General features: G+C 44.4%; 1 protein-coding gene and 1 long non-coding RNA gene across 4 annotated transcripts in view; one reads left to right on the top strand and one right to left on the bottom strand.

Annotated features, from left to right (window-relative positions):
• MYBL2 (MYB proto-oncogene like 2) overlaps window positions 1–25,092 on the bottom strand; it is a 191,954-nt gene that overhangs the window by 124,135 nt on the left and 42,727 nt on the right. For all 3 annotated transcript variants that reach the window (XM_068262027.1, XM_068262026.1, XM_068262025.1), the window contains exons 9-13: window positions 24,618–24,757; window positions 22,604–22,703; window positions 14,820–14,933; window positions 12,656–12,766; window positions 7,575–7,964 (exon numbers count right to left, since the gene is read on the bottom strand). In XM_068262027.1, the coding sequence (XP_068118128.1) occupies window positions 7,575–7,964; window positions 12,656–12,766; window positions 14,820–14,933; window positions 22,604–22,703; window positions 24,618–24,757 (855 nt within the window). The remainder of the gene's footprint in view (window positions 1–7,574; window positions 7,965–12,655; window positions 12,767–14,819; window positions 14,934–22,603; window positions 22,704–24,617; window positions 24,758–25,092) is intronic.
• LOC137540855 (uncharacterized) lies at window positions 9,872–24,762 on the top strand. Its single transcript, XR_011025060.1, has 4 exons — window positions 9,872–9,979; window positions 14,838–14,918; window positions 17,907–18,087; window positions 24,606–24,762. It is a non-coding gene; the product is annotated as an uncharacterized lncRNA (long non-coding RNA).

Genomic DNA, 25,092 nt, shown 5'->3' on the forward strand with positions numbered 1-25,092 from the left:
ACGTACCCCCACTATAGTGGAGTAAAAATAAGCGAGGGTGTAGCGGAGAGGGTCTTAGTACAACTTTCTCCATTTAGCTGCTTCTTCATAAAACTTAACACTGTGTAAACTTTGCATAAAACCGGCCTGAATTATTAATCAGCAATAGAAATACTCAGTACAAGCCGCAATAGGCTGAATGTACGTTGCTGTGTGAGGAGCTGGGTCTTACCATCTGCCGGTTTAATAGTTGTGTGGCGGTAGAGATGTGGGGGTGAGTACGCACATCAAATTTTGATTGGCAAATGATAGAGGTTTATCAATTCCTAGGATTGGGTGTAAAGCCTGATACACAGTGTTCTCCCCAGCATCAATCAGCCGGGCAGAGCGCCCGGGTAAATGTAATTACCGCCTGGCTGGTGAGATTGTATGCCCCGCTCTCACCGTGCCCAAGCTGAATAAAGTGTTGACCAGCTGATGACGCTGGGTCCCTGTCACCGCGAGCCGTGTGCCGGTCTGTCAGGATGTGCTTCTTGGTGATTTCGAGCCGCGGCAGGGCGATTTTCTGGTGACTGCTGCCCACATTACATTATGATTATTTTATGGTGAAATGCTGCTCAATTTATGATTAATTTCTGGTGAATAGCTGCCTAATTTATGATTAATTCTAGTGAAATGCTGCCCATTTTACGATTCATTTCTGGTGAAATGCTGCCCATTTTACGATTAATTTCTGGTGAAATGCTGCCCAATTTACGATTCATTTCGGGTGAAACATTGCTGCATTAGGATTATTTTCTAGTGAAACATTGCTGCATTAGGATTATTTTATAGTGAAAAATTGCTGCATTAGGATTTTATAGTGAAACGCTGCCCCATTACGGTTATTTGGTGCCTATGGGGAGGGCCCCATCCTCATTTTCGCAGGGGGACCCAGTGATTTCTAGTTATGCCCCTGGGGGAGGGTCTCTCTGACTGGCGGTATGAGAGCGGGGGTACTAGGGGGGCGGAGCAGAGATACATTACCTTTCTCGGCGGCGGTAATGGCGTCCCAGGTCTCCATGGCTAGTTGGCTACCTTTCATCCTGGCTCTAACGTGACATCACCACACCATCCAGTTGCAGCGGCCACGCTCCTCCCCCTGAAGGCCATTGGACATCAGAGTATGCGTCCATGGAGAGAGAAGTACTGCTGCTGGATGAGCTGGAGTTTGGATAAGGCAAGTGCAGCCAGGGCTCACTGAGAGGCAGGGTGGGGGGGGGGGGGGGATGTTTGGAAGCCAGCTAGCCAGCCATTCCATGATCCACCATATGTGAGAAGGAGAGGGGGGGTTCATCTGGCTATATATACAGGGGGGATCTGACTATATACACTGGCTATATGCAGGGGGATCTGGCTATATACACTGGCTATATGCAGGGGGATCTGGCTATACACACTGGCTATATGCAGGGGGATCTGGCTATACACACTGGCTATATGCAGGGGGATCTGGCTATACACACTGGCTATATGCAGGGGGATCTGGCTATACACCCTGGCTATATGCAGGGGGATCTGGCTATATGCAGGGGGAGGCATCTGGCTACATACAGTGGGTATATGGCTATATACAGGGTGAGATCTCTGGCTATATATACAGGGGATCTGACTATATACACTGGCTATCTATACAAGGGGGAATGTACTGTACAGGGAGTCATCCGGCTATATACTATAAATGGGGATCATGTGGTTACCTATCCTAACTGGGGGGGGGGGGGGGCTCATCTGGCTACTTGTGTGATAAATGGGGGTCATCTGGTCACCTATACTAAAGAGGGGTGGGGTAATTTCGTTATCCATAATAAAGGGGGGGTGGTTATCTGGCTACTTAATCACTGCCACATTATATATATATTTTGGCGAAACACTACTGCATTGTGTGTATTTTGTAGGGAAACACTACACATTGTGTGTATTTTGTGGAGAAATGCTGTACATCATGTGGATTTTGTGGGCAAACGCATGCGCAGTAGTGTGCGGCTTGCCAAAAGAGACCTATCAGGAATCCCCTCCCTTGAAAATCCTGGATTTGACCCTGGGGTGTCTGCTTCAATGCACAGCCAGAGTTGCATATCAGACTACAGAAAGTAAATATCAAACATATCGAACTCTGAAAGCAAAAACAGTATGAAAAAGCTGTGACAATTAGTTACATTTCCTCTGCTCTCTTCAGACACGTCAGTCAAACACAGGACACAGAAGCTGCAGCTGTTGGGAGCTCTCTTCTCTGTCACACACAGAGCTACACATAGAGTTAACTGATCGAGTGTGAGGGGAATTTCCCCTCTCCTCATGGCTCAGTCAGCCATCAGTTTTGTCAGTAAAGTTTGAATGTATTTTGATAACAGTAAACAAAGAAGTTGCTACTAAAATGTATACACCAGTACTTCCCAAACAATTCCTGAGTCAATTGAAAAAAATATGTATAAATATAGTATTCCTTTAAAAATCAAAGGTTTACTTCCTCCAGTCCCTGGCAGCCATCCTGTGCCCTCGCCGGAGCTCTGGGGTCCCGGGATCCCCTCCGTTGGAGATGCTGACCTAGCCAGGTCAGCATCTACTGCGCCTGCATGAGCCCCCCTGGTGTCTCACGCGGTCTGGAGTGTATTGTGCAGGCGTAATAGATGTCAGACTGGCAAGGTCGCCATTTCATACAGAGGAGATCCCGGGACACCGAAGCTGTGGCGACATCACAGGACGGCTGCCAGGGGCTGGAGAAAGCTTCAGGTACGTTTTTTACCTCCTCGGACATTTTCTTTAATAAATGATAAATGGTAAAAGTGGACAGAGATAGACGAGCGTACGCTATGCTGCGGTAGTGCAGCAGAGCGTGCTGTGGTAACTTACGCACGCCACCAAATTTCCCCGTGCCGGCTACTTTTTCTTGCCACCCGGCTGGAAAAAAATTCTGGGGAGAACACTGATACACATGAATGAGGGCTCAATCCTGAGGCTGATAGTTTGGGGGCCAAGCCTGCAGGCTATGGAGGGGCGTAGATCACAATGAGGTTTCCAGCGGGTTGGTGAGGAGGGTTGGCCAATATACTCCAGAGGCTCTATAAATCAAGCGACATGTACACACACTAGATTCTTGCCCAAGGTGTTCTTTATAGGACACCTCGGTTGAGTGTAATTTACCACGTGTACATAAATTAAAAATGCATTCAAAGCAATCTAACATATTCTAGCAATATGGTTATGTGATATATGATGGGTGACCGAACTGCTTATATGTTGAGAGAACAGATTTAATTTCTTATTAACCAGGTTCAGGGATATACGATTTATAATAGACAATTTATTGCGGCAACAGACCCCTGAAGGTCCACATTTATAAACATTTTGCGGACAGAACAATGGCTGTAGTTCACTTGCGAGTCATTCCATATCAAATCAACACAATGATTCTGATTAACGTCCTTCGATTCTGATGAACCTGTGTATCTAGTGCCCTTACTTAATTTTGAATAGAAAGTGATAAAAAAAATAAATTTCATAAATTTACCTTGGTATTTTACATTAAATTGACAATTTCTGCACACCCTTGTATGCCCTGAACCCATTATGATCCCAAAACGAAACTTTGAAAGGGGTAAGCGTAAAGTGGAAACCCATTTTCTAAAAAAAAAAAATTCAAAATGTTTTAAATTACTAATTTGAATATTTTTTTTTATTTTTTTTTACATTTTCCAGAAAATGTGATAAATGCTAGATTTTGTCACATCACATACTAAATTAACCATTTATGCCACGTGGACGTGAGCTTCACGTCCGCAGCAGCAGCTGCTAGAGCCGCAGGAACGCGCTAGTCACGCCCCTGCAGTTTAAGGGGCTTGCAGGCAATCATGCAGGCAGATGCCTGCGATCGCACTGCTGCTGGGAGCAGGGGGGAATTGGCTGCAGGGCACATGCCCACCGAGAATAATAGTGTTTATTCTTATAATCACAATTGTGGCAGTGGCAATACTTAATTGTAGAACCTACACTCGCAGTAAAAAAGAGAAAACATGTATCAATTTTAAATAATCATATCAAAATTTGTGTTCCAAAATTTAAATCATTAAAAATGTATATAAAAAATACATGGGATGGCGATCCCGTCACGACACATCCACTCAATCCACCACACAATCAAACACACGCCGGCATCTATCAGTGATGGCAAATCTTAATTGTATAGTAACATGCAGGACAAGTCCAGTTGCATGCGAAAGGCATGCAATGCCCAGATATGGATAGAAGGCTGTCAGCAGGCAGAGTCAAGCGATGTTAAACAGACCTTTTTGTTAGTATTGCAATAGTCAGGCAGCATATTGGTCATACATTAACCACTTAACGACCGCCTAATGCCCATAGGCGTCGGCGGGTCGTTAGTGGTATAACATGGAAACGGCCTTTCCATGCCAGTTCACGGAGACTGGATTCGTGAACAATATGCAAGCCGCCGATCGCGGCTCGCACGCATAATGTAAACATGCGGGGAAGGAATCCCCGCTGTTTACAGCAGCGCCGTGACGTAGATCAGCGATCCCCAGCCTCTGATTGGCCGGGGATCGCCGGCATCTGATAGGCAGAAGCCTATTCTATCAGGCGCAGGACGGATATCCGTCCTGCGCCGCACAGAGGACAAGGGAGGTGAGCAGAGGGAGCCCGGAAAACGCTGCGGAGGGGGGCTTTGAGGAGCCCCCCCTCGCAAATCAATAGTAGCCGGCGGCGATCAGACTCCCCCTGCAGGACATCCTCCTAGTGGGGAAAAAAAAAAGGGGGGGGGGGGGGGGGTCTGATCGCCCTGCCACATTCCTGATCGGTGCTGCGGGTTGTAGAGCCCACGCAGCACCGATCATTGCAAAATCCGCTGGTCCTTAAGTGGTTAATGCACAGTGAAGCAAGTCAGCAAGCACAGATATCAGATCGCTAATGGCGTAGAGCATCAATACTTGTCAAACATGGAGTAAATCTCAGGATGTCTCATCAAAGCGCATCCATGAAAACACCATAAGCTTCATAACATCACAGATATATGGGACAGTTCATCTCCCCATATCCTTGGATACAGGGCAAGCGTTATTCCATGCTTACTGATGGTCCTAGATAATCCGTCTGCAGGTGCTTCTGATTCAAACTCTGTGTGCGTTAATCCAAAGCTGACATGGAAGGGTGACAACAACCTGAGCTGCAGTCCTTACTGCGGCCGCCCGGCATGTGTAGCAGGGTGGCGGATGCAAGCCGCTAGTGTGGGCTTCAGCGTGGATCCAGAGCGAAGGTCGGGACGGCGTGGTGTCCCATGCGTCAGGTAGACAGTTTCCCCGACGTTTCGGCGGCTTCCTCAAGGGGCGTGACTGTCATAGCCTGCCACTTCCTCCACTATAAACTACAACTGACCAATGAGACACACGCAAGCACCGCCCACCAGCCAACCATAACAAATGTGTGTGTGCACAGAGGTGAGGGACAGAGGCGAGCATATTGCGGAGAGGGTGGAGGAGAGGCGGCACACAGTGAGTCGGGGCGGGGGTATCAGCAGCAGCAGATTAGGCTGTAGAATATATACCGCCCGTATTGGTACAAAAATGTGCACCTATAAAACTGAAAGACTGTGGATGCACTAGCACAATGGCAACCCCGCCCCCTCAGCAATCACACGCCACTCATCACATCCCCATATCTCAGTTCCCCTTCCCTGTACGCAGGCAAGTTCAGTACTACAAAATACAAACATATGAATAAAGCAATGACTATTATAAACCTGCCCATTAGCCAGATCATGCTATTGTGACCCCACGGACTCATTCCGTCCAGGGAGGTACTAATGGGAAAAGATCCCAATGATACAAAAATAGCGACATAACACACCGCTCACCCCCATAGCCAAAAATATAGCAAGGGGTGCAAGTGAAGTGTGCTTTAGGGCAAAAAAGATCCAAAAATGCTGGCGACATGTGTCGGGAAACAGGGCTTCGGGACGCACAGCAGTGATCCCTACATGGGCAGAAAGTGAGCAAAGCTCGTCTGCTCATTTAGGCTGGGTGCATCACAGGCTTGCAGATTGTAAATCCATCGAGACTCACATCAGAGTCTATCCAGATTTCCTCCTTTAATTGTAGGGTGTATGCGGTCCAAAACCATAAACTGAACACCCCTGGTACTACTGTCATGTTCAAGGGCATATTGTCTTGCGACAGGGGAATTCACGTCCCCCTTTCTCAATATTCTTTATATGTTCGGACATAATTTCTTTAATAGGACGTTTATTTAGTTTTACCAACATTCTTTGTATTCTTACATAGAGCTGCCCGCTATCTCACGCCTTGTTTTCTGCCGCCGATCGTTAAATTTATGAATGGGAACAATGTTCCCATTCATGATCTCCCCGCCGGCACTGTGATCGCAAGTTTCCTGCGTCACTTCCTTAGTTAAAATGTAACAACACATTGTATCCTATGTAGCGTACACTAATAGGATTTTTGCTCAGCAGGGACATCTTGTGACCAAATAGTAAAACACACCTACTGACTTAAGAGGAAAATATATCTATGACAAGAGGGCATATAATTAATAATGGGCTAAAAATTAGTGATGGATGTAAAACTGAAAAAAATGTACCTTTATTTCCAAATAAAATATTGTCACCATACATGGTACTAGGGATATAATTTTTACGTTGCAATAACCGTGACAAATGGCCAAATAAAATGTGTGGATTTTAATTATGGTTGCATGAATTATTTTAAAGCTATAATGGCTGAAAACTTAAAACTAATGATTTTTTCCCCATTTTTGTTTTGTACTATGGAAGATGTTGGCGCTATATAAATAGTAATGTGACCGATCAGCAGAAACACACTAACCAACAAAAAAGGTTATAAAAACCAAAAGAACACAATCCAAAATGCTGCAGCTAGCAAAGCTTCACACAACTATTCTAGTCATTGGTCTTACTGAGGTAAGTCCCGGATGTAACTGTCCAAAATTCTGCAAGAGAATGTCCATACCTGGAGATAAAAACTGGTCACATGATTACACAGTCCAGTCTCAGAACTATAAAATCAGTTTCGACATTGAACTGTTTGACCCAAGATCTAGCTACTTCCATCAGTGAAGACAGTTTTTCCATGTTTTTCACTCCCTGTTTACAGGACTGTGGAGTCTGAGATGGAATCGGAGTTGGAGCAATTTTGGGTACCCGGAGTCAGAGGTTTCATAAACTGAGGAGTCTGAGTCAAGAGTCAGATGATTTTTGTACCAAATCCACAGCCCTGGTAAGTATTCGACTAAGGAGTCTGAGTCGAGGAGTTGGAGCCGTTTTGGGTACACAGAGTCTGAGTTGGAGTCGGTAGTTTCATAAACTGAGGAGTCTGGTTCGGATGATTTTTATACCGACTCCACAGCCCTGCCTGTTTATATATCACAGGGTTACACAACCATAAATTTTCTGAATGGAGACAGCTTACAGAGTAAAATATAGTATTGCCATTTAGTATGTCCAGTGATCATTCTGCAAAATATTTCACAATATCTTCAATAAAAATACTAAAATAATAAATACATACCGGTTCTGGAATCCTGATCTTCTCCGTCCATCCCACCGTTGGTTTTGCAGTCTTCACTGGTACACCTATATCAGTCTTCTGATTTATCCCTTTGTTTATGTGTAGAGAGGTCCTCACAACGTTCTCCATGTCCAGTGTCACATGTGAAGAAGAGTCTGTAGATACATTTGTGTCAGCTTCAGTCTTTGATGGCTTGTTGGCTCTACGAAGGGCCGACTCCTGTGTCTTCACCAGCTCTCCAATGTCAGTATGGGAGGAGTCACCAAGGGCAAAGGTTCCTTTTCCTGACCGCACCTGGACAAATCCCTGGTTCAAGAGACTGTTCTCCTCCTTGCTGCTGCACGAGGACTCGTTCAGAGACACAGACAGGAAGCTCTCACAGCTCTGAGCCTGCAACAAATAATTTATGAAGTTATGAAACATGCTTCTAAAGGCAAACCAGTTATACATGTCTGAAAAGTAGACCAGTAGTCATTCCATAAGGCCACTTCATATAGCCAGTAGCAGTCTAATTGCTATATCTCCCCCTGGTGGCAACTCACATCACATGCGCCAAAGCAGGGATCATAGCAATGAGAGAAAAAAAAAAAAAAAAAAAAAGGAAGCCCACACGGCTCTACATCTCTAGTGGCCACCGAACTAAAAAACTAGCACACATGCCATTCTGGTGGCCCACAGGGGGGAGGGTAACACAGGGTAACAGCTACCACTATGAAAATGGCAGACATCAGAATGTAGCTTCCCCCCCAATATTGCGGTGGGGTGGGGGGAGGATCACAAACTCTGCTTATATTCGACTATATAATACTCGACTATATACTACCGGTACATCTTTAGGTGAGAGAGATTTTGTGCTTTCGGTCACCTGATTAAACCGTACCTAAAAGGATGAGGACATTTGCATTATTAACCCTTGCACTCAAAGGTGGCAGCAACGCATAACACACAGCAACAATTACTACCAAATAAAATGGAGGATATTCGCTTTGCAAAAATGCTGCAGCATTCACAAATTACGCAAACATCAAAAATCGTGCAGGTCACCTCATCCACTCGTACCAGATTACAGGGGGGGGGGGGGGGGTGTCGGGGGGGGGGGGGCAGTTCTGCGCTGTTCTTAATCTAAGGAAAACTCTCAGAACTGCCGCAATCTCCCTTCACTTAAAGCATTGGGGAGCTTCTTACAAACGTGCAGAACACTCCCCCCTGCTTTTAAGGACAGTTTAAGACGAAAAAAACTGTCGGTAATGCTTTGATAAATCTGGCCCTCTGACTCCAAACTGTTTATTTCTGCCTCCAAGAACATGAGAAAATATTTTTTCACTAGAAAGTAATGGGAGAGAGGTTAAGAAGGCCACTTTCTGCCTCTCAACTCAAGAGGATGCGTCTCTTAGGTGTGGCAGGTAGTCTATGCCGAGGGCATTGTTCTACCACTTGCCCCACGCAGTTTTGGGGGTGAAGGGTTGTCTCAGGGTAAATACTTACCTGATCCAATGTAATCAGGATTAAGGCGAGGCTCCTTCCTCACCTCGGGAAATGCAGCTGTGGCTGCTGGGCTGAGGGTGGGCCACAGAAATACAAATGGGTGTGGCCAAAGCTTCAGCAGAAATTTTGAAAAGAAACCCTGCCACAACTGGAACTCCAAGGGATGCAGAGTGATCAACTGCCTGGATGAATTATGTCTGATGAGGTAACTATTTAACCCTGAAACACCATGATAGGCTCGGCCATTACTTTAGGTACTCTTTCAGGGAGTTGCTTCTATCTCCTGCGCACCAACCTATTAGCAGACAAGAATTTTTACCAGCTTTTCAAACCAAATCTGCCAGACACAAGTCATTGAAGCTATTTTGTGGCAAGGGTTTAGATGGGCGGTAAAGAACGAAAGAAAAAGAATAAGAGGGGGGCGTGCAGTCACATAACTTGGAAATCCTCTGGTTCCCCCATCATGCTTCAGTCTGTGCACCACTACAAAGAACAGTCCAGGGTGACCTGAGCAACTGCTCATGTGCATCGAATCCCTGCATCATAAATCTGACCATGCTAGCGGATATCCCAAGCAGCCCAACAATTACACCTCCCAACACGCTACAGGTGTGCTTTAAGCTATGAAAGCTTGCTTTTAATGTCACACAGCCCTTCTTTGCAACAAATTCAGTATTCTACTCAGACATCGTATGGCAGAATCTGCAGATCTGTTAAACTATAGTAGCTTAGCTGTGCTGACCTTCAAATAAAACAAAACCAGTAATAATTGTTGCCTAGCAACAGCTGGACACCTGCATCACAATACAGATGGAGGCTATCAAATTGTAGCAGGAATAACCTCCAGGAATTTACATTATAGGCATATCGCTGCAGAATTGTAGAGATGAGTCTGCTGCAGAAGATCTGCCGAGCAGAAGGTGAAGCAGCCAGGGATTACCATTTGTGTAAACTTCCACCGAGCTTAAATTGGATCTAAACTCTATGTTTAAATTATAAGGCATGGTGAGACAGACTGGGATGGGGGCTGATCCGGTCAGAATTCCGCTGCAGATAGAAAAATACTTTCCAGAGAGGACTTCAGGTTTATCTCCAGCGGGGCTTCATTTCATTCCTCTGCCAACATCACACTAAAGATGTCAGCAGAGTCCTTATTTTCAATGCAAACCCCACAATAACAATGCAGGTAGAGCTGTGGATGGGGGCCGAGCTTTGTAGTGATTTTACTAGAAAATAAAAGCATTACAAGTTACCCGGTGAGGTTATGAAGAACCAGATCCAATAGTATCTTAGTAAAGGACCAAAGCCTCAGCTACTGAGACAGTGAACAATTTAGAATGTTGCCTTCCTAAAGATGCAGGTTGTGATGCTGAATTCTGTAAATCACTTCTGTTTTAGGAAATCAAACTTGAACTTTGAAATGTTATTTGCAAATACAACAGAGTCCCAGTTATCCAGAACTAAACTAACCAGACGTCTCAACCAACCAGAACAATGATCTGGCAGGCATGTATGGTGATGGGGTTGCAACCGTATGAATACCCACGGCATAACCGCCTAAAAAAAAATAATACCACGGTATGACGGTATCATGGTATTACACAATTATTTGAACCCAGGCCTCACCTTTATATTAAATAATGCCCCCCCCCCCCCAAACACACACACCAGTATGGTAGCCAGATGTGCCCCACTCCCTTGGCATACATTTGATTAAGCTGCAGGGAGGTTTAGGCGCAGGGTAACGCTGAGAAGGCTCACCCTGCTCCTGCAAAAGTCCCAGTGGCGTTAAATACTATTCCCCTTCCAGGTCGCCATGGATAGTGGTGAAAGATGTTGCTATTGCTGGTAGCCAAATAACAGTGTTTTTATAATAATTTGTGCTCTGTCTTTTGACAGCACCCAAATTACTCACTGAGCGCCGCTATAGCCGCAATTCCTATTACGGCCTATGGTGGCACTGGCTGCGCCCAAATAGATGGCCGCAATATAGGCAGCCAGGGATAGGTGTAGCCAGAGATAGGTGGCTACAGTATAGGTAGCCAGGAATAGGTGCTCGCAGTATAGATAGGCAGGTGGGGGGAGGGGGAACGTGGTGGGGTAAACAAATACTCACCTGCCGGGGTCCTGCATGTGTGTATGTCTTTCTGTTCTTGCGTTCCATGCCCTTGTAACAGCACCATTCTGCGGCAACCCTATATGGTGAGCCGTCCTGATGCCGACCACTGCCCCTCTGCTGCTTCTAAATGCTCTCCGGCACCCTCTTCCAGGCTGCCGGAGTCGGGCGTCACTGCACCTGTGCTGGCCTGGCTGCACACATGCGGGAGTACACGCTGTAGGACGCGTGCAGCCAGGCAGTGATGCCCGGGCAAGTGCAGTGATGCCCAACTCCGGCGACCCTGAAGAGGGTGCGGAGGGCATTTAGAAGCATCTCCATTCTAATATCATAAGCTGCACACCGGGAATGTCAGAATGTGGCATGTCTACATATATGACTTACCGCCAAGCACTTAAAACCTGTTTTATGCCTATCACTTTTTAAGGCATATACCATATTTTTTGGACTATAAGACACACCTAGGTTGAGAGGATAAAAACCAGGGAAACAAAATATACTAAACCTGGTGCATCCTTGGTTCAGGCGCATCTTCTGGACTCCACCCCCCCCCCCCATGTCCCCCTTTTGTCCCCGCGTCCTCCTCTGCTTCCCTGTACCCTCCTCTGTCCCCGTGTACAGCCAGTACGGTGCAATCAACTTACTGTTGATTGGAGCGACATGCTCTCTTTGCAGCCTCGGGGCACCCTTTTTTAATGCACAGTGACTGGGACTGGTGGTATTGTGGGGGACACCTGGCACCAGTCCAAATATGTATTATTCAGAATATAAACCACACTGACTTTCTAAAAAAAGGTGCTTGGCTGGGTAAATTTCAGTTTCTCCTTAATTTTGCCTGATGAAGCGGGTTTTACATGCAAAACGCATCGCACATTGGAGTATCTAATAAAGTGATTTTTATTTGAAATCTGCCAAATCGAGGCATCTGTCGGGGGGGGGGTAAATCCACCACTAAATCCCTTTCTTAAACGGCTTTTAGTGTATATAAATCTTCTTGGTGCCTCTGTTGTACCACTATTTCATGATACATAACATTAGCGTCGTCAATCAATCCAGTCCTGGTTTCTGAATCACTTATGAAACCTTCATTGGAGGCCTTAGGGCTCCTTCACACTAAGCAAGTTTTGACTCACTGCACATAAGTGTGCATTTTACATGGGAATGCGAAAGTCCATAGACTCATTTTATCATTTACAGGACAGCAGTGAGTTGCTGCGCAGTGCATTTCAACTCGTCGGGAGTTAAAACTCATGGAATTGTGTGGAATGCTTAGCAACTCACAAAGCCAGTCATACTTTTTAATTCATGCATTTTCATGCATTTCATTTTACTGACTAGTGTGAATGAGCAATTAGTAAATATCAATGCCATCATGTATTCTGAATGCACTTCTCCAAATGATATGTTGTTGCCATGATCACATACATGACTATGCCCATCTCACACAGGGGCTTATTAACAGCTGCAGGTCTACAGTTACCTGTATATGAGAAGCAGCAGATGACAGGGACAACGTAGGTGGCTTTATCTCTTTGTCGACAATATCCAGGGCAAGGGATTTGCGCACCTTCTTGAGAGGACTGTGAGAATGCTGAAAAACAAACATGGAATTATTACAGCTAGTTGCCTTATAAATGGTAATTTCCTCGTGGAAATTTCTTAACATTTGTAAAAGAAAAATGCAATTGGACTGTATACAAAGTTTTGTAAAGTGAAGGCAAACTGGTCATTCTGAACTACGCTGAAAAATACGGTGAAGCAATGATTTTGTTCAGACTTTAAATTGGATAGCTGTGTACTGCACAATTGGACCTGAAAGCGACTGATGAAAGGTTTGTCTAGTCAACCACTTGCTAAGCAAGTGACATTTGGCCAGCTTTACATTCAGCAATCCACAGAAGGCCACTCAAGTTCGGTTTATCCGCTAGATTTAACTCTGCCATGGTGGCCAATAAAGACCGCAACAGCAAAGACTCGCGTTCACCTACAAAGTGTACAGCATCGCCTGACACCACCTAAAGATCTGGCATGCTGGATGTTTACCGAATACAGAGTACCCCAGTTGCATTGTTTTCCCCTCACGCTCTGAGCTTCTCCATTGTGCGCTGGGTTTTCTCCATCCGCACCATCCATAAAAACAGATGCATTGCTAGCCTACAGGCTAGTGACACGTCTGTACAGCATCAGGCCCCAAACTGCCACCTGAGGTATCTAGAACGATCCCTACCAGGTGACAGTCCTCGTACGGGTGAACATGGCTTAGAGTGACCTGTATGCAAGCCACAGTAAGAGACACAGGAAGAACATGCTTGGTATAAAATTAGAAGGGAGAACTGCACTCTACCTATGTACATTAATCTGAATAAAAGTCTCACGTCTCTATAGATTATTTATTGGGCCAAATCTTACCAGTATTACAAAACTACTGACTGTTAAATGTATGGAAATTACTGTAGTAAGGATGTACATGTACAAATAACGCTTGTTACAACCAAGTCTGCAGTGCAGCATCAGCAGACTTCAAGCCACTGAACTTCATTCAAGTCTAGCGCCCATAATTAGAAGCTGGGTAATTATAACGCAATCTTCAGGCTTTTTCATTTTTATTTTGTGTGTCAAGGACTAGTCCACTCAGATGTGTCCCAGATAGAACAGGACTTTTCCCAGCAGTCTGGGCTAGAAGCAGTGTTCCCCCCAACCCTGTCCTCAAGGCCCACCAACAGTACATGTTTTGTGGAAATCCACAGAGGTAGTTAATCAGCTCTGCTGAGATGCTAATTACCTCACCTGTGCAAGTTTGTGGTTTCCTGCAAAAAATGTACTGTTGGTGGGCCTTGAGGACAGGGTTGGGGAGCTCTGGGCTAGAGCGTTGAGACCAGCCAGCTCCTCAAAGTATACATAAAATGTTATTTTTAAAAGCATCACTGTCGCGAAAACCTTAAAATATATGTAAACACATAGAAATAAGAAGTAGGTTTTTTCCTGAGTAAAATGAGCCAGATTACTTCTCTTATGTTGCTGTCACTTACAGTAGGTAGTAGAAATCTGACATTACTGACAGGTTTTGGGCTAGTCCATCTCTCCATAGAGGATTCTCAACATGACCATTATTCTTCATAAAGACATCCCCGGTAAAAGATTTATACAAACATGCTGGCCAGCCTCCCTGCTCACCGTACACTTTTTTGGCAGTTGGATGGAGCAAATGCCATTCATGAAGTGCTTTTGAAAATGAACAAAACCCTGAGGAATTCCCTATGAGGAGATGGGCTAGACCAAAATCTGTCAGTTCTGCCAGATTTCTACTACTTAATGTAAGTTACAGCAACATAGGAGAAACGTAATTTATGGCTCATTTTACTCTGGTAGAATTGTATTTCTTTTATGTATATATTTATATATATATATATATATATATATATATATATATATATATATATATATATATATATATATATATATATATATATTAGGATATTCGCAACAGTGGTCCTTTAAACACTAGTATTGCTGCAGTATTTAAAGGGAAATAGGTGTAATAAAGGAGTGTGGGGAGAAAACTATGGACAAGATAAAGCATTATTTCAGTTATGCTACAAGTGAAGCCATCTACTACAACTGGGCAGAGGTGAAACAGTAATTACCAGAGGTTTCCGTTTCAGACGATCGAGGTTGGGCTCATCTACAATGATCAGCTCGATGCCAGACTCGCTGCGAAGGACTTCCTTCAGATCCTCTTCCAGGTGAGGAGTTGGGGGCTGCAGGTTTAACACAAAATAAAAACAAACAACTGAATGCTATGCCAAAGATATAGTAAATCTCCACAGGTAACTCAAACTGTTCCTGTTGGGAAACGCTACAAGTAAAAGTGGCTGGGTGTTTGTGACCTTCTAAAACTATCTTTTGCCTTTTATCTATGAATTGTGCCCTACATTGCCTGAGTTATTCCTCAATCATACAGTGGTTTTATAGTCAGGTTTTAGCAGTAGGAACACTAGTTTCCCATGTTTCAGATATCAATTTTATTGACTTCAATGCTAAAACAAATTCTGCTGATCATGTGATGCCTATAAGATGTATGGTGGAAGATTTACATACGCTAAGACAGCAGCAGGACTAGGACTTGCTAGAGCTCTGCAATAGAAGAAACATGTTTTCCCAAGCTCTACTGAAGAACTGGAAACATTTAAAGAATATGTGTTCTTGCAATAAACATGCAAGGACAACTGAAAGAAGAATATGGAGGCTGCCACATTTATTTCCTTTTAAACAATACCAGTTACCTGACAGCTCTGCCGGTCGATTTGGTTGCAGTAGAGTCTGAACTACACCAGAAAAAAAAAGCATGACGCTAATCTTGTCACATCTGACATGATAAGAAACACCGGATCTGTTGCATGCATTTTCAGGGTCTATGGCTAAAGTATTAGAGGCAGAGGATCAGCAGGTTAGGCAGGCAATTGGTAGTGCTTAAAAGGAAACAAATATGGCAGCCTCCATATTCCTATTGTTTCAGTAGTCCTTTAAATCGGTCCTAAACTGATCAAAACTCCTTTGTATTGAAACAAATTGGACACAAGATTGCAGCATTCCCACTTTTGGTTTATGTCCTCAGCCATGATACGGAAGTCCTGGATCTTGTGCAGATTTCTGCCAAATCCTGTACTTTACACACCCATGCTCCTTTCTTCTCACTGCTTTCTGCACATTTTTTGTATTGGTATGCTGTATTGTGCAAGCTGCTGAATAGAAGCATGCACCTCAATCTATGTCACAAGTGCTTCATCACGTCACACACAGCAATGGACCATGGCAACTGCCATGACGCAGCAACCGCAAAAGAGCAGCTCCCTCGCCACCTGTCCCCAGACATCTAACACCTCTGTGTGGGAGCTACTATGTAACAATTACCTAAAATACCAACCCCAAAATTTCTTCATGCGTTCCATATGATAAAATTGGTTCCTTTCTTGAACACTAGCTGAAGACCTGGCGTTGCCCAGGTATGTATTATTTTGTATCTGGTTCTGACTACTTTTTCTAAGGATCAGCCATACTATGCCAGGGAAAAAAAACACATATATAAGTAGATAAATACTTGATCTACTTACATAACACATGTATTATACTGTCCACGTTTTGATTTCAGTGAATGTTATAAAGTAAATTACGAGAATTCTGTTTGTGGTGGGGGCCATGTCTTTTGCCCACAGTTAAGACTAACTCGTGAGGTCATTTCTGCCCTTTACTTTTTTTCTTGTCTCCTCCAATCGCTGAGTCGCCTCAGCCTTGCTTGTAAACACAAGTGAGTAGGGGATTAGGTTTCAGATAAGAAGCTGGCAGGGAAATAAAGGGAAGAGGAGGAATAGATTATAGATAAAAAGAACCCCCAGCATGCAATTCTTTGGCACGACTACTAAAGGGCCAGGGTTCCTTATGTATGTGATAACTCCAAATCATAACAGCAGAAAAAGTTTTGAAAGTTTTGAATGCAGGATTGGCATCTTTATCACTTAACCTCCCTGGCGTTCTATTAAGATCGCCAGGGCGGCTGCGGGAGGGTTTTTAAATAAAAAAAAACAAAACGATTACATGCAGCCAACTGAAAGTTGGCTGCATGAAAGCCCACTAGAGGGCGCTCCGGATGCGTACTTCTGATCGCCTCTGGCGATCAGAAGTAACAAGGAAGGCTGCAATGAGCGGGGGGGGGGGTTCATATTATGGCTAACAGTTGCTCTTTAAGACCTCTGCCATTAACAGTGAAAGAATGGCAGCAAATATTCCCCTTAAAAACCAATAGGTGAATTTTGATTGGCTATTGTAGGCTCCACCCACTGTCCTGAATATTAATACCAGTCACCCACTGACCAAATGTGCCAAGTTTGAGAACCCTGCAGAATGGCTTTAATCAAACAAATCTTATTGGCTGTGCCCCTTTAGTGAATTTGCACCCCAGTCAACTGTAACAGGTTTGAGTCCTCTGCCATAAATGGTGTAAGAATGGTGGCAATTTAAATATTCCCCTTCAAAACCGATTGATTAACTTTGGCTGTTGTAGGCTCCACCCACATCCAACTGCCAAAATATTGTACCGCAAGTAGGGAGGCTGGCCTGCATCTTTGTATTAATCTTTTTCAGGGAATATCTTTATTAGGAGTGGTTCAGACGGACGTCTGCGTGGCTTCGCGTCTGGGGGCGTTGCGGCGGCTGCGCGGTCAGGCTTTCAGTAGCCTTCGGTCGCGTCGTGATGCGGTCGCGTTTTTTTCTTCCCCTAGGGGAACATTAGCCATCGCGGTTGGCAGCTCCCTGGAAGCAACATGTCGCTTCCAGGGGCAGCCCGAACGCTCGCGAAAATCGGGACCCGAACGCCGCGTTCAGGTAAAAGCGCGCAAAAGCTTGGTGTTAACGCTCCCATTCACTTGAATGGCAGCGTTAACCGCGACGTTCCGAACGCTTGCGGTAAACGCTCCGCAAGCGTCCGTCTCAACCAGCCCTAAAGAATAAAGGTCATGCTGAGAATACCCTATGGAGAGATGGACTAGCCCAAAACCTGTTGGTAATGTCACATTTCTACTACCTACTGTGAGTGACAGCAACATAGGAGACAAGTAATTTATGGCTCATTTTACTCTGGAAGAAATGTACTAATTATTTGTATGTGTTTTAAATGTTAAGGTTTTTGCAACAGTTCCTCTAACATGTCACAACATATCTAGAACATATCATCCCAGGTAGTGAGGAATCTGTATACCAAGTTTCGTTGAAATCGGTGAAGGCGTTTGATTGCTACACACACACTTTTTAAAATACAAGGAACATGGCAGCTCAGTCGCCGGAACCAAAAGTGGGTCACTGCAGGGGACTAGAGGATCGGTTTGTTACCGTGGATGCGGTGGCCGGTGGAAACCTGGGGTAAGTTAAACTGGCTTTTTTTTCAATGAGTTTAGGTTCCCTTTAAAGAGAGTCTGAAGCGATATTAAATCTCGCTTCAGACCTCAGATAGCAGGGGCATGTGTGCCCCTGCTAAACCGCCGCTATCCCGCGGATTAACGGGGGTCCCTTCACCCCCAAATCCCCTCCGTGCAGGCGGGGAGCGCTTCCGCATTAGGGCAGGGCTAACCGCCGCAGCCCTGCCTCATGCGCGGCTATCAGATGCGTACCTCTGCCTCTCCCCCGCCCCTCTCAGTCTTCCTTCACTGAGAGGGGCCGGGGAGAGGCGGCGATATACGTCTGATAGATGCAACTAGAGGCAGGGCTGCAGCCGTTAGCCCTGCCTCCAGGAAGAAAAAAATGTCACGACCAAGTTTTGCGGGGGTGGGTTTGGGGGTGAAGGGACCCCCATTTAGCCACGGGATGGCGGCATTTTAGCAGGGGCACACATGTCCCTGCTAACTATGAGCTCTGAAGCAAGATTTATTCTCGCTTCAGAGTCTCTTTAACCACCACTACAGTATATCTACGTCCTCTGTGACTTCATCTAAGGCCCCATACACACATCAGACCATAGTCTTTGGAAACTGAAAGATCACAGACCAATCTTACCACCCTTCATGTAGTATGAGAGCCATACTCTACACAGTCTTTTCTATGGAGCTGAACTCCACATCAGAAAAAAATCTTTGCAAGATGCTGCACACACAGATGCTGTACGGATACAAAAGATCAGTATCTGCAAAAGATCTGTTCCTGCCAAAAATCCATTCCTGCAAATTGCATTCATAGTCTATGAGATCTGCAGATCATCATACACACATGATTTAACTGACATTCATCTGCAGATCAAGCAATCATCTGCAGATCTGAAAATCCATCCTGGTGGATCTGATCTGCAGATGAATGTCAGTTAAATCATGTGTGTATGATGATCTACAGATCTCATAGACTATCATTGCAATTTGCAGGAATGGATTTTTGGCAGGAACAGATCTTTTGCAGATACTGATCTTTTGTGTCTGTACAGCATCTGTGTGTGCAGCATCTTGCAAAGATTTTTTTCTGATGTGGAGTTCAGCTCCATAGAAAAGACTGTGTAGAGTATGGCTCTCATAGTACATGGAAGGGTGGTAAGATTGGTCTGTGATCTTTCATTTTCAAAAGACTATGGCCTGATGTGTGTATGGGGCCTAAGCAACGAGTCAGTAGATATCAGTCTTGTAGCAGAATCAGTGCTGTGCAGGATTGGGCTTGCTCCAGTGCACATTTCTGGCACTATATGCTGCAGCACTAATTGGTGAACTGGAATATATGTTTCCTGAGCTAATGAGTGATTTTTACCATTTATAAATACTTTTACTTTTGCAGTTCATAGTGAAGAATACACTCTATAGCATTATTTCAGAATCAAATATCTTCACCATAAATTGTGACAAGAACATAATCTAAGTTTTGTAATAAGCGGTAAAAATAGCCAAACAAAAAATTGTGTTTATCTGCAGTAGCACACTTTTTTTTTTTTAAACTGGAATTGGTAAAACTGAGAAATGTGTTTTTTCTATTTTTTTTCCCATAGAAAACAAAATTGTTCGAGGGGAAAAAAATGGCATACAATAAAAGCCTAGTTTGTCTTGAAAAAAACAATATATATTTCACTTCTGTGTCATAAGTAGGGATAAAGATATTGCTGATTAAATAAGGACATAGCAAAGCTGTCAAAACTGCTCTGGTCCATAAGTGGGAAACATGGTCTGGATGCGAAGTGGTTAAAGAAAACCTGAACTGAAAATTAAAAGTCAAAATAACCATACAAAAGTCATACTTACCTCCTGTGTAGTCCACTCCTCAATCTCTTTCTCCTCTCCCGCATCATGTTTGTCCACTGTGATCAAGGGAATTCTCAGTCCTCAGTTTTGAAAACGGCCATTACCCCATAACAGCTTTCTGGTCAGCACACTATTAAACTGTAACATTGCCCCCTTGAACTATAGGGAAACATGGGCATTATCTGGCACACTAGTTGTCCTCTCGGCTATAACTGACAGCAACTGATATATTTCAGTTCTGACGAAATTTTGTCAGAACTGGAAAGGATCATTATCAGAAGAAAATGGTGAGCGCTTCTGAGAGGAACTGATGGCAAGGTAACTATGTAATGTTCATTTGAAGTTACCTCGTGTGTATTTCAAAAAAATTTACTCAGTCCCCTTTAAGGATAAAGAGCTAGTTTGTGAAGCTTTTTAATTGCCAAGTTCAGATACTCAATTTCTGCACACCTTGATATATGGTGACAGTTTTAGGATATGCTACAACTGAGCAATGTGCTCCCTTTTCTGGAGAGAGGACTAGTGGGGGAACAAATTGTCTGCACCACAATGTGTAATTTTATTTTATGAAAAGCTTCTCCTCACAGATTGCCTCAAGCAGTAACTATGATAGCCCCATATACATATGCAGAGACAGCCCTACCACACTGTCATTGAAATCCCAACACGTTCCCCATTACAAATGATGAGGACCGTTCCAAACCTTCTGCCATTTCTTTTTCACAGCAAAGAAATGTCATGGCTCACATCATTCGTAAACCAATGCTGCTGATTAAAGTAAACCCATCATAAAATAAATATGCAGGCCGCCCTTTGTTACTGCCTGACAAAATGCTAATTGCCTAGCTGTAACACAAATCCTCTGGCTGTAATTCTTTCTGAAACAATCATCTGTGTGACCTTCCCAATCAGCATACTTGCTCCAGGTGAGCAACTCAATATTACAGTGTACATCCAAACGTTTAGTATTGCAGGCAGGTAACTGGCATTTTCAGAATACTGTGGCAACTTCAGCCTCCAAACTTCAATGATAACATTTCTGAAAAAAAGAGAACCTGAGGAGGAGTAGAATAAAATTAATTAGATGCTTACCTCAGTGGGAAGCTTCTGGATCCTACAGGGGCTTCCTACATCCCCCCTCCACTGCCAGGGACCCTCTGGAAGTTCTCATCGGCACTCCTCTTCATGCACGAGAGCATCAGTGCAAGTATGGCCGTGCCTGCGCAGTAGCATAGAGCCACTAGCTGATGAGCTGGTCCGGCAAGGCTCGCCCAAGAGCGGCTCCGGCAAATCTCATGCATGGAGAGGAGCAAAGCCATGATAACATTTCCAACAAGATCTTGTTGGATATGTATCGGGCGTCTATGTGTGGCAATGGTGGGGGCCAGGACTACGTGGTAAGCCTCTGTAGGATCCACAGGCTTCCTCTTTGGTAACTATCTCTTTTATTTTACTCTGCCCCGGGTACACTGTAGAAGATAGCTGCATATATACATTGAGGGCAGAGATAAGGTAACAAGGAAGAAGTGTTTTTGTTACAGTACAGTTCTTTTCTATGCACCATTATTGCATAGAAACATTCTGTATTTTATCAGTCTGTGCTCTATTACTTTTCATCTACAAGTCCCACAAAGCATCTCAGCAACCAGTAATTGAGGTCATCAGTATAAGGGGAGGTGGAGGTCCTTCGGTGTGGGACTGAAACTGGTAAGGCTCGTTTGCAGTACTGTGGAATATGCAGCGTTTCCCCGCATCCGAGTCGCATGGGAAAACACTGCCTATCCAGTCAATAGCATGCTGTACAGAAAAAACGCATCTGAATCCCTATAGCCATCCATGGCACAGCTATAGCAAATCGGCTGCGCTTTGCAGCAGCACGGATGCCACATTTGATTAGGAAAAAGAAACCCAGTGGAAATAAGCCCTTAGCAAATTTGAAGCAGTTATGGAAATGAGGTAAAGCAAAGGAACTTACAGTGCCCTTGTGGTACCAGCACTGAAAGTAAACCTAACACGTCTTTCAGCAAAATAATGTTCTGGACTACATAATAAAGGTGGACTTATTGTAATGGCAGAAGCTAGGCCTCAGATAACTGTACATTAGTCATTTTTCTGAAAGTTCATATTCTACAAATGACTAAACAATGAAAAGCTGATCTCTGAGCTAAAGGTCTTCTATGATAAGTTAGTGATGAAGCAAATGCAGAGGATGTCCAGCGAGTATTCCTCAAAGTTGTAGGTCTACCCCCTCTTCTACTCTGTAATATAGTACATACAGTATATGCCATATGGCTGAGATTACAGGTCTGTACAGGCATCATTAGGCAGATGTGAAAGATTTACTCCAGCTAATGAAATGAATACATTTACTGTTATACTAAACATGCTTTTATTTTATCAGCCCTGACATAACGGTCTCACGGGAATGACTGTAATTTAACAAGAAATTACCAATAAATAATCATTCAATAACGATGTAAGAGGAAAAAAAAAAATCAATTTTCCGCTCATCATGACAAAATAGATTGCTATATTGAACCATTGGATTACCGGTATGTTGCTTGTGGCCACAAATTGTTGCAAGTGAAAAATGTCAAAGATTTTATGATCATCTCTCCAAAAGGACAGCGAGAGGCATACAATAGCATAACAAGGGAAAGTGCACTTACCAGTGGCTTCAATGACCCAAACTTTTCCAAGGCATTTTTAAAAGGGGTGGGTGTGTGAGGTGCATTCTCGCCCATAAAAGTTCTATTTGGAGTGACAAATCTAAAACAAGAAGAAAACCTTCACATTCAAATCTAAAACACCACCACAAACCATCAATATACTGTCAAGCCTACTACAGGACATAAACTTTACTCTCTCTGCTGAATAATCTTTACACTGACAAAAAAAATAAGACTTGGCAATCCCTCACCCGATCCTTGCTCCATCCCTCCTGGGCTGTCCCCGGCAAAAGCTATTTAACTGCCTAGGTTGAATAGCTCTTTGGCACTGCTTGTGCAGCCTTCTGAGGCATTCGTGTCCCCGAAGACAAGCACATCCGTAGTATACAGACACAAAAGTGTCCAGGTTTGATGTGCTCATCTTCGGAAGTACTCGGGATGAGAGTTCTTGCAAAAAAGACTAGAAGAATGAGTAAATGTCAAACTGGGATGGCATAGGAGCAGCAAGATGGAGCCAGGACTGGGAAAGCTCTATGCTATCCTAAAGCCTTCCCTTTACATAGGCATGTGTAAAAACTATTTTTTTTATTGCTTCAGATTTGCTTTTAATATCTACAAAAGGAACCAGAGGAAAGAGACATATGGAAGCTGCCATATTTATTTCCTTTTAAACAATACCAGTTGCCTGACAGCCCTGCCCTGCTCATCTTTCTAGTTAGTAGTATCTGAATCACACACCTGAAACAGGCATGCAGCTAATCCAGTCAGACTTCATTTAGAGCACCTGTTCTGCATGCTTGTTCATGGTCTTTAGCTCAAAGTATCAGAGGATCTGCAGGACAGCCAGACTATGTGCATTGTTTAAAAGTAAATACATAGATTAGCCTCTACACATTTCTCACCTTGGGTTCCCTTTAACCACTTAAGTACTAGCGGTCTCTGCCCCCTTAACCTCCCTGGCATTCTATTAAAATCGCCAGGGAGGCTGCGGGGTTTTTTTTTTTATAAAAAAAAAAACTATTTCATGCAGCCAACTGAAAGTTGGCTGCATAAAAGCCCACTAGAGGGCGCTCCGGAGGCGATCTTCTGATCGCCTCCGGCAGCCAGAAGTAACACGGATGGCCGCAATGAGCGGCCTTCCGTGTTTCACTTACCTCGTCGCCATGGCGACGAGCGGAGTGACGTCATGGACGTCAGCCGACGTCCTGACGTCAGCCGCCTCCGATCCAGCCCTTAGCGCTGGCCGGAACTATTTGTTCCGGCTGCGCAGGGCTCGGGCGGCTGGGGGGACCCTCTTTCGCCGCTACTCGCGGCGTATCGCCGCAGAGCGGCGGCGATCAGGCAGCACACGCGGCTGGCAAAGTGCCGGCTGCGTGTGCTGCTTTTTATTTTACGAAAATCGGCCCAGCAGGGCCTGAGCGGCGACCTCCGGCGGTAATGGACGGATATACTCGTCCATACCGCCAAGGAGGTTAAGGACCAGAGACCACTTGTCCCTAAGGAACGCGGAATCCCGACCAATCGCCGCACATATCCGCCGCCATCGCCACTCACCAGGACATAGGCTCTGCCGTCTCTAAGACGGCAGAGCCATGTGATCCGGTCAGGAGCCGCATTCGTTGGCTCCTGAACGTGTCTATCAATGTAAGCCAATGGGAGTGGCTTACATTGATAAGATACGGCCAGGAGCCGATGAAACAGCGCCTAACCCGCTCACATGGCTCTGCCGTCATAGAGGGGAGAGCCTGTGAGATGCGGCGAGACTAGTCGGGTTTGAGCGGCGGAAACGGATGCGCGCAGCGGCGTCTAATTGAAATCTACGTCGGGCCAGCCAGGAGCCTACCAAAACATGACGTAGATTTCAATTAGCGCAGTCCTTAAATGGTTAAGTAAAACACTGTTCATGAACAGCAGTTTTGCCAAAAAATGCCATTATGTAAGAGTTTATTTATCAAAACTACTGAAGGTAACACCCTGTCAATTCTTTTTCTGCTCTAAGTAGGAAATAACCTACGCAGAATTCTTCTGTATTAAAGGAGTCTTGTCCCGGTGGAGAGGCGTAGTCACCACAACTTTCTGGCTGCAGACGGGAGTTGATGTCAGAGACGGATTCTCCAGTTCCAAAGCATCGTGCTTCGACCAGAAATTCAAGAACTGAGGGAAGGAAAATGAATTTCATTAAAAACAATGGAGTTTGAGGTTAATATTTAAGGTTACAGTGGTAGGAGCAATTTTTTTTTACTTAGCGACCAATGTCCTACATGCAGTGCTTGAAGTCTGGGGCTGTGGAGTTGGAGCAATTTTTGGGTACCTGGAGTCGGAGGTTTCATAAACTGAGGAGTCTTAGTTGGATGATTTTTGTACCAACTCCACTGCCCCATTGAAGTCACATGTTCACTTTATTCCTTAATTAACTGCAAAATTGGGATTACACACCACTAAAAAAATACAGTATCTTCCAAGCAATTTATTTTTAACAAAGGTTAAGA

This window comes from Hyperolius riggenbachi, chromosome 12, assembly GCF_040937935.1.
Source record: "Hyperolius riggenbachi isolate aHypRig1 chromosome 12, aHypRig1.pri, whole genome shotgun sequence".
Taxonomy (NCBI): Eukaryota; Metazoa; Chordata; class Amphibia; order Anura; family Hyperoliidae; genus Hyperolius; species Hyperolius riggenbachi.